This window comes from Musa acuminata, chromosome BXJ1-5 (assembly GCF_036884655.1).
Source record: "Musa acuminata AAA Group cultivar baxijiao chromosome BXJ1-5, Cavendish_Baxijiao_AAA, whole genome shotgun sequence".
In the NCBI taxonomy this organism is placed as follows: domain Eukaryota; kingdom Viridiplantae; phylum Streptophyta; class Magnoliopsida; order Zingiberales; family Musaceae; genus Musa; species Musa acuminata.
The window spans coordinates 31,215,001-31,224,672 of record NC_088331.1 but is presented as its reverse complement, the minus strand read 5'-3'; the positions used below and the strand labels follow the sequence as shown (position 1 = coordinate 31,224,672).

Below are 9,672 nucleotides of genomic sequence, written 5' to 3'. Positions count from 1 at the left end.
ATGTGCATTTGGAAAAAAAAAAAGAAGATTTGGGTGAATATATATAGTTGTAAAATGCTTTAAATGTTTGATAATCAATAAATAAAAAAAAGTACATTTTAAAAAATATATTAATTACATTTTTAGTTATATTAACATCTCGTAAATATTAAAATACTGGTGAAATCGCGTTCCAATCACAACCTCTTCGTCTCCGAGTTGACGTGAGGGAATTAAACTTCAACATCAAATCTAAATGAGGCTTAGCAAACCCTAAAACTTAGCCTATGAAGGCTTGTTGATGGCTCTACTTGTCGCTCAAACCAGCCCTCCTCCTTTTGGCCGCTCTTGTGTGGTGTTGGATCCATTGACAACTACTGCTGTAACCACAAAGACTGGTAGGAGAAACAGAAGAACACGCATAGGAATTGAAGTCAATGTCCGCCCATCTCCGCTGCCATCCTCTCCGTCGTTCTCTCTCTCTCTCTCTCTCTCTCGCATTTCTTCGAACGGCCTCCAACCCGACGACTCATTGCCTTCTCTGTCCATAATTCTTTCGTCCTCCCTAAGATAAGAATCCAACAAGAGACAAGGAAAGTCTTTGCCCCTCTCTCCCTCTCTTTCTTTGCGGTAGAGGTAAACCATTGAGCTTTGATATCCTCCTTTCTGTTTCTTCAAAAGATTTCTGTATTCAAGATCCGATGACCCCCCGAATGCCGGGAATCTCTGGGTTTTCCGCTGGTTTTTGGTGCTGATTCGATCTGGTGTTTCCTTTTTAAACGGAAAATTTGTGTTTTTAGGGAAAAATATGATTTTGAGGGTTCTGGGAGAGGTTTTTGGGTGTTAGATTTTGATTTGGGGTTGGTTTGATGTTTAGGCTATTGATTGCCTGGTTCTATTTGCAGGTCGGTTTGCGATGGCTACCGCTGCGGCGTTTGCGGATCGGGCGACGAGCGATGCGTTGATCGGTCCAGACTGGGCGATCAACATGGAGTTGTGCGACATTATCAATATGGATCCTGGGTAGGGTTCTTGGTTTGTTCTTGCCTCGTGGTTGTGCTTTTAAGAAATCTAGTTTTAAGTTTCTTTTTTGGGCTTAAAGTTTGAATATTCGTCCCGAGTAATATATCAGACGGACGAGCAATTTGTTAAAATTACTTGTTCTTTCCTTTTTTGGTGACCTTAAAGGATAGAACCCTGAGCATGACTCCCACCTCTTTCCTCCCAATGTGTATGCTCCGACAAGTCCAAAGACACTCTTGTGAATTTACCGGAGATGTTATGAATAACCAAGCATTTTATTATGCATGTGGGATTGTTTGCCAGGCTAAGTAATTGAAGGCTGAATGCATTAGTTTATGGACCCGTCCTTGTCTTTCATAAACTGTTTGTTTGTTATAGCTGTCGTCTAAGCAGTCAATCTCTAACAAAATATGCATCGACCTTATTTCAAATCTAGACTTGACTATATATTTCTGTTAAAGTTGCATCCCCTTTAAATTGTGCACCTTGAGCAGCAACAAAGGCACGTGTCTCTTTGCCGCTTGACATTCTACTAAACACTAATTTATACATCGAGAACAAAATTCTAGATTCTACTTTATTTTCCTTAAGGATGTAACTCTAGCGTCTCAACTAGTTGTTGAAGGTATTTTTCATCTTGAAAGACTATATCCTTATCATCATATTCACTGTTACATAGATGCAAATATTGAGGCACTGATTATTTCCGAAATGTGAGTTGTCTGTTTGACAGGGTAATCATTATCTGCTTAACCAATTTGCTAGAAAAATTTTGATGTCAATGTGTTCTATTGTCATCATTCTGTTAGTGTTATCTGGTTCATCTAGTAAAGAAACTACTGTTGTCCTTTATTGGAGGCTTTCTATATGAATTATTTTCTGATGAACAGACAGGGCATGGATGCACTCAAAATACTGAAGAAGCGCCTCGGAAGCAAGAACCCTAAAATCCAACTTCTGGCACTTTTTGTAAGTACATACTGTTTCTCCTCCAATTAAAGTTATATATGATTTTTATCATATCAATTTAGGCTTTTCATGAATCAACCAAACAAACTGAAAAACCGAAAATAATAGGAAAACCTCTTTGTATATATAAATGTGAATGTTGTTCACAGAAAACATTAATCATTTAAAAAAAATGTGGCTAAACACCATTAGAAAAGATTAACTTATAGGTGCTGTTATAATGTTTTAGGTATTCCATGACTTGCTAACATGATTTTCTTCTTTGGAGATAAAACGAATTCTCTGTTTCTAATATATTGGTCTTCTTTATAAGTAATGCATCAATATTTTTCTTCTTCATTTGCTTTCAATGGAATGACAGGGCCCAAGTGCTTCTCAAGTTTTTTGTCTATACTCTAGGGTACTGTGACTGTTGTTATCTACAGAAAACAGTTTAGACCAACATTTGCATCATGGAAGATTAAATGCTGTTAGTTATTATATATATAAATATGAAACTTATCTACATTGTCAACATTTTTTTTTCTCTAGTAAGTCTATCCAGAAATGTTCTGTTGTATGCAATGGTTTAATCCATCTAAGAACAGATGGTAAAACAGATTATGAAGCTTATATAAATAAATGTTGTCCATGGTATTTTGGCATGCTTCCCAAACAATTAATTAGACATTTGTGGTAAACAAAACTCTACGAAATACCACTATTAGCTGGTTTTCTCATAGAAAGTTCACAAATCTATCTTTTAGCTAGTTTTGTATGTCTGCAATGATAATATTATGTTCTGGAAAATTCAAACTAGGTGCTAGAAACCCTAAGCAAAAATTGTGGAGACAATGTTCACCAGCAAATTGTCAAGCGGGATATTTTACATGAAATGGTTAAAATAGTGAAGAAGAAAGTAAGTGTCACTTCTCATAACACACCTTATCAATTGTGTTTGATATATTTATATTTGTTCTTTGTTATCATCGTGTGACACCTGTTCTTGAATCGTATTTTCAGCCAGATTTAAATGTAAGAGAGAAGATATTAGTGCTGATAGATACATGGAAGGAAGCTTTTGGAGGAGCAGGAGGAAAATATACCCAATATCATGCTGCATACCAAGAACTTAGGGTATGCATTTTTTTTCCCTGCATCTGGTTATCTTCATCGTTGTTCTAGTTATTGTGGCAGTGTATTGTTCCTGAGGTTCTTCATGATTGTTCTGTGATTTGTTCTAGTTTATGTTTCTTATGGCAATTTTTCTTTTCTTTAGTTTATTTTTCTTTGGTAGTTCATGGAATTAATTTTTAGTTACAGGTGAAACTTTCAAGTGAACTTTAATAACTTTTAGGCTCTGAATTCTCTTGATGGCAAAATTGTGATATCTGATTGTTATCTTTGTATAATAAAATATCAGGGAACAATTATAATCACAATTTTTCAGTTTTCTTTATTTATATTTTGCCCACAACACTTACATGACATCATGTTGATGTGTTATTTATCTATATGCAATGATACAAGTTCCAGTGCTTGTCTAAGATGCAAAAAATTAAAATATACGTAAATAGGTCTGTAAATTCACATGCTCTGTGTATCTTAGTTTTTTGCCATAAAAATGAGCATTTTTGCCTGTATTATTTTTTCTAAGAATCAGAAGCATGTTATTTCTTTGTTCTTAATTTGTTCTGAGGATGCATTTTCTAGCAAATATTGGTGTTATGTATGATTTGTGTATCTTGTGTTTGCTTCTTGCATATGTACAGCTGCAGTTAGCGTCTCATCAAAGAATGATTTTGGAATAATTCTGTACTTTTGTGTGGGCAGGCCATGGGAGTTGAGTTCCCACCTCGTACAGAAAACACTGCAGCAATTTTTACTCAAACGCACCCAGTACCACATCAACCTGCTACATCAGTATATGAAAACATGGCTTTAGAATCTTCACTTCAATCTGATGTTTCTGCTTTCAGGTTACATGCTTTTGATTTATCTATTACATATGCAAATAATAATAATTTTATCTGTTTTAACCTCCATGCATTGTTGTAGCTATAGTGCTGATGTTTTTACCTTGATATGTAGTTGCTATTCTTTTTTCTTCTTCGTAGTTCGTTGTATTTTGGTAAAAATCACATTTTAGTAGCAACCGATGATCTTGATGCAGCTTGCAAGATCTCCAGAATGCTCGAGGAATAGCAGATGTGTTATCTGAGATGCTCAATGCATTGGATCCCAAGAACCCAGAGGTAGGACTGACTTATTGCTTTTCGGAAAATTATTTCAGGATCAATATAAACATCTTTTATACTCTCAACTGAACCGTCTCATGTTTGTTCAAATTATGAGATGATATTACTCCCTCCTACTTATTAGCCTGAGAATTATGGAACTTGGTTCTATTTATTCATTTAGAATAATATAGGGCCTCCTATTAAGCCACACCTTTAATGATAAGAGACAATATGGTCTCACCTTTAATAATAAGAGGCATACTGTGTTGTCATGAATATTTGAAAAGAAAATGCTGAGACAAATGAGTGGTAGATGCTTATGGTATCTCACTGTGTTGATTGACATTATGGGAACTTACGGAGTTGGTAATGTTGCGTGAATCCATCAGGCAGAGAATTTCTGGAAATAGACTCCTATGATCTTGGCAAGAACTCTTTATTATTTTGAATGGCTGTGGATTCAACGACTTGCAAATGGTTTAGGCAGTTTAAAAGCCAATTCATCAATAGCAATTCAAGCAATTCTAATTGCTTGCTTTGTTTCTTATTTTTAACTTGCTATTTATGTGCTGCATCAGTCCTGGCTCTTAAAGTATCACATGAGGAAGATGTCTGATGCTCATAACACATTATAGATAGGTTTGAATAAGTTGTAGATTGGAAGTGCCTTGTATTGTACTCATGACAACTTACTCTGCCTTTGTTTAAAAGTTACCGCAGAAGTCAGGTATCACAGGCCAACAACCCTTTGAATCAAACTTCTTCTATCATATCATAGCTAATTGTGCTTCGTATGACAGGACTTAAGACAAGAAGTTATTGTTGACCTTGTTGAACAGTGCCATTCTTATAAAAAGCATGTCATGCTTCTCGTGAATAGTACTGGGTATGATCAATTTTTGGTATGCAGTGAAGCATCATTGAGTCAAGATTTTATATACTGATTCTTTACTCATGTTTCTTTAATATTATAGGGATGAAGAGCTGCTTTTTCAAGGTCTGGCAGTGAATGATGACATTCAGCTTGTACTTGAACGACATGATAATATGTCGAAGGGAACTGCTCCAAGTGTCAGGGCCCCAGTTGCTTCACCTGTACCTCTTGTTAATGTAATCTATGAGGCTGATCAGCTTGAGGATGATTTCTCCGAGCTATCTCTCAGGTACTGTACATGAGAGTCCATTCCCTTCTTTTGCTTATCTTTTCTGAATTTAGATTTTTGTAAGCTGTAAAAAAAAAACCAATGTTTTAGAAGTTAATAAGTTTATTGCACTAATTGCTCTTACCATATACAATGTTGGTTTGTCTCGTCTTTAGGAATTATATAAGCATGTTGTGGAGTAGCAACAAAAATGGAATATTTTTCAGCCTCTTAAAACTATTGGCAACTATGTATGCAACAGTAACAAATAGTTGACTACCATAAAATGTCACTAAAGTACAATATTCAAACATGTCATGAGGTGAAAATACACTACATACTCTTCTCTCCAGATATGCAAAATATGATTGACCATATGATACAACTTTCAGACGGTGGCCCAACTTTTTCCAAGCTTCTGTGCTGAATTAGAATTGATAGTTCATGGTCTGTGACCATTGTTTTTTCTGTTTCATGTTTATTTTAGGTAAATATTAGATATTTTTTATCAACAAAGAGAGCACACCTTTTCACTACCGTATTCTTATCTGCAACTTGGGTGATCAGGGTTGGGTCATGTTTGCATCGGTAAGACTACATTTTAATCCTTCCAGACTCTGGATTAGCCAATGCCTCATGCATTGGTCTATCCTTCTTTATTGAAATAAGCAGATACATTGGGTGCCATTTTACAAATAGTAGCCTATGATTTATTATAAAATTGTATTCCTGCTTGGCAAATCTGCTTTAACTGGATATGCATGACTAACCAGATCATAATATCTTTGGACATTGCACCAGGACTTCAAGAGATAATGCAACAGCACATGGTCGGAAAGCTTCTACCGCCAAAAGTCGAAGCCCTTTTCTTCCTCCACCCCAGCCATCAAAGCCAATCAGCACAGACGCAAGCAGAGTAAACTATTCAAGTGGTGATGTTTTCAGATCAGAACAAGCACTGGATGCTCCTGCTGACCCACCTGTGCCACCTGCTACTTTATCACCTGTCATCCCTTCTGCTTCAGCTCCATCTTTGGAGTCTGATGAACTGCCCAGGTATGATGAACCTATTCAAGCAGCAAAATTCAGCACAGACCAACTTCCAAAGGTTCCTCGGGAACATCAGCCTTCTTGTTTATTACCACCTCCCCCATCAAAATATGGCCAAAGACAGCAGTTCTTTGAGCAGCAGAAGCATGGCTTATCTGGTGGTGACTCTGGTGTATCTTTCAATGGATCGTTAGATCAAAACCGGAGCCTCTATTCTAATCAAGAAAATACTAGTTTGGGCCCAAAACATGATCAACAACATTTGGAAGGGCAGAACGTGTCACCATCAACCAGACAAATGAAACCTGAGGATGCACTCTTCAAAGATTTGTTTGACTTTGCAAAGGCCAAATCATCTTCACCAACCAAACCATCCAACAGTCATAGAACACGCTAAGTGGTTTCTCAGTCAGGTCTTGTGCATTTCATTGTGTTGTTTATAATCTTTTTATCAGGCTAGGGGAGGGCATAGTTGTAGTAAAATAACGGGAGACATTTATGTGTTTGATTCTTAGTTGGTTTGGTTATTCTGTGGTGTATATGATGAGGAGAGTAAACTTGTTATCCGATGTTAGAAGAGATATTGCTTCGTTTATACATTGTGACTTATGCCATCAAGGTCTTCATTTGATTAGTTGCAAGAAAGATTCATGTGCCATTGCTAGTCATTTATGCATGATTTTGTGATGGACTAACTGGACATTTTCTCCAAATGTAACTCATATTCCTTTTGTCATGAGTTTATGTAGTGAGAGATATTAAGAACAAATATCTGTTAAACGTACAATTGATTCATTCTTGATTTCTGGAGACATTGAAGTGCTGGGTTGAGGATTTAGGTCTTCCGGAGATTTAGTGAGCCCAATGTAAAAAACTGGTATTTGTTCTCTGCTACAACTCTGAAAACTCTTTGTTGGTTTGATCCAAACAGTGATTGGTAGTTATTGGTTAATTAATGATCTGTCTATTTCAACTAAAGTGGAAACAGGCACCCAAGAAGACTTTTGGACATTTGACGTAGAACTTGACTTCCTTGTTTGTTTATTGAAAAGGTATCTACTTGGACTCTGAATCTACTTGTTAATGTTTACTGCTCATACTCTTAATATAATATTAGAAATATATTTTTCAGAATTCCAATTCGCATTAGGTAAATCAAACAGAAAAAAGTTTTGAGTCAAATATAATTAATGGAAGTGCACTTTGGTGATTATTCACTGTGCTAAATGGACACTTAATAACAAGCTTCTAACTCGAGGTTGATGTTCATAAAGCTAGCTTGATCCACACACACACACAATCATATATATAATCATCATTTGTTGACTATTATATTAAATTAATACCCTAAAGTTTATTATGATGGTGAGAATATGGAGAATATTTAAGGTGAATTCTTTAAAAAAACCTATAAATTTAAGATTTTCTTGCCAAGTTTGAAAATTTTCAAAAGAATGATTATTTTTTCAAAATGATCATCCTGTTGGCCATTGCCCTCCGCCTAGCCACTAGTCGCACCTCCACCTCGTCGGTAACTCTTCTCCATCGTACCTGACTACCTACGGTGGCATAATGACCCTCGCCAAATGTTGCTAAACTTGTAATGAAGGTGTAGCCTCCACGACTAGCGATGGAGGCTACAAACGAGGACTAACCGTCTCCCCCTCTTTATTTGCTCATGGTCAATGAGGAGGCGGTGCGAGTAGACCACACCAACAAAGGGTGCGAAGACACTACACAGTGTTGAATCTCGTATTTTGATGATGAAACTACTTGATATATGTTTATGATTTAATATGCGTTTTGAGTGACGCGGGGTGCTTCGATCAAGATGAGACAATTAAAGCAGGAACATCATGTTGTGCCGGAGGAACATGTTAGAAGATTGGACGTCGGGCCGGTGGATCGGTCGACGTATCGACAGAAGGCTTCGGGTCGTGGACTCGGGCATCGGGCCAAGAAGAGCGGGTATTGTGCCAAGGATATCGGAGTTGTGGAGTCAACTGGCCGATTGGGCAATAGGCTGCAGACGAGGACGATGCGCCGAAGAATCGGACGAAGCGTCGAGGGACCAATGACATGCCAGACAACTTGGTTAATTGCTTAGGATTAATTGTCTCGATCGAAGTTTTGTTTTAATTGTGCAGGATTAACTATGATAATGATGAAGAGATAAAGCGAAACAAAGTGTCGGAGTCAAGCGCGAAGGATTTGTTGTGAGTTTGAGAGTTCGACGGAAGTCCGAAGGTTCGTCGGGAATGCTACCGGAACTAGCCAAGAATGAGTTGGGAGCTTGCCGAAGGGTTTTTCGGAAGCTCGCCGGAAGGTTCGTTGGAAGTTCGCGGAGCTCGCCGAGAAAGATCGGAGCTTGCCGAAGAAGCTCGTTGGAACTCGCTAAGATCAAATCGTGAAGTCTAGGAGCTTGCCGGGAGTCCGCAGAATGGTTTCCGAGAGTTCATCGGAAGACCGCCGAAAGTTTGCCGGAAGCTCGCCAGAAGAAGTCTTGACTTGCGAACTTTGTAATAGCTTAGAAAATGTCTTTAAATTCATAGTTAGCACGTTAATTAGGGTTAGGATTATGTGTTAATTCTATAACCCAAGTAGGGGCCAATTAGGCTCAAGTTCGGACTGGTTTGGGCTAAGTTTGGAGCCAAACCAAGTGAGCTGAAATAGTAAAAGAGGTGGCACCGCCAGGGTTGGAGGTGGCACCGCCCAGGCTATGTCTCCCAGCGAGACTGGGTGGTGCAACCGCCCCAGCCAAGAGGTGCAACCGCCCAGGGCTCAGTCTCCGAGCGAGACTAGGCGGTGCAACCTCCTCTGTCAGGAGGTAGCACCGCCAGAGCTCAAGTTTCGAGCTCTGCCAAGCGGTGCAACCTCTCCAGTCAAGCGGTGCAACCGCCTGAGCTCGGTCTTCGAGCTCTGGCAGAGAGGTGCAACCGCCTCAGTCAGGAGGTGGCACCGCTTGGGGCTTAGTCTCCGAGCCAGACTCAGGCGGTGCAACCGCCCCTGACAGAGAGGTGCAACCGCTTGGGCTCAGTCTTCGAGCTCTGCTAGGCGGTGCAACTGCTCCAGTCAGGAGGTGCAACCGCCTGATCCCGGAATTCCGGGATTTGATCGTTTTGAGCTCCAAATTTGAACGGGGTTGGGGCCTATAAATACCCCACCCATTCAGCACAGATGCAAGATAGACCTACACCGAAATCTTGATCTTTTCTGTGATTCTTAGAGCTCAAAATTGTGGTTAAGGCCTAAAGTTCTCCTCCCTCTGTTCTTCAAGTTTTGAGTTGTAA

At 38.8% G+C, this 9,672-nt stretch overlaps 1 protein-coding gene across 3 annotated transcripts; it reads left to right on the top strand.

Moving 5' to 3' along the window:
* Positions 1 to 260: 260 nt before the first annotated feature.
* LOC135583957 (TOM1-like protein 4) lies at positions 261 to 6,996 on the top strand. 3 transcript variants are annotated; one of them, XM_065183608.1, is made up of 10 exons: positions 261 to 377; positions 885 to 1,002; positions 1,893 to 1,971; positions 2,771 to 2,869; positions 2,974 to 3,087; positions 3,784 to 3,929; positions 4,124 to 4,205; positions 4,991 to 5,076; positions 5,165 to 5,353; positions 6,134 to 6,996. In XM_065183608.1, exons 1-10 carry the CDS (start codon positions 281 to 283, stop codon positions 6,777 to 6,779), a joined length of 1,656 nt encoding a protein of 551 aa, XP_065039680.1. In that variant the 5' UTR covers positions 261 to 280; the 3' UTR covers positions 6,780 to 6,996. The 3 variants fall into 3 exon arrangements, with proteins under 3 accessions (XP_065039680.1, XP_065039681.1, XP_065039682.1); XM_065183610.1 differs by lacking the exon at positions 261 to 377 and adding an exon at positions 384 to 615; XM_065183609.1 differs by lacking the exon at positions 2,771 to 2,869.
* Positions 6,997 to 9,672: the final 2,676 nt, after the last annotated feature.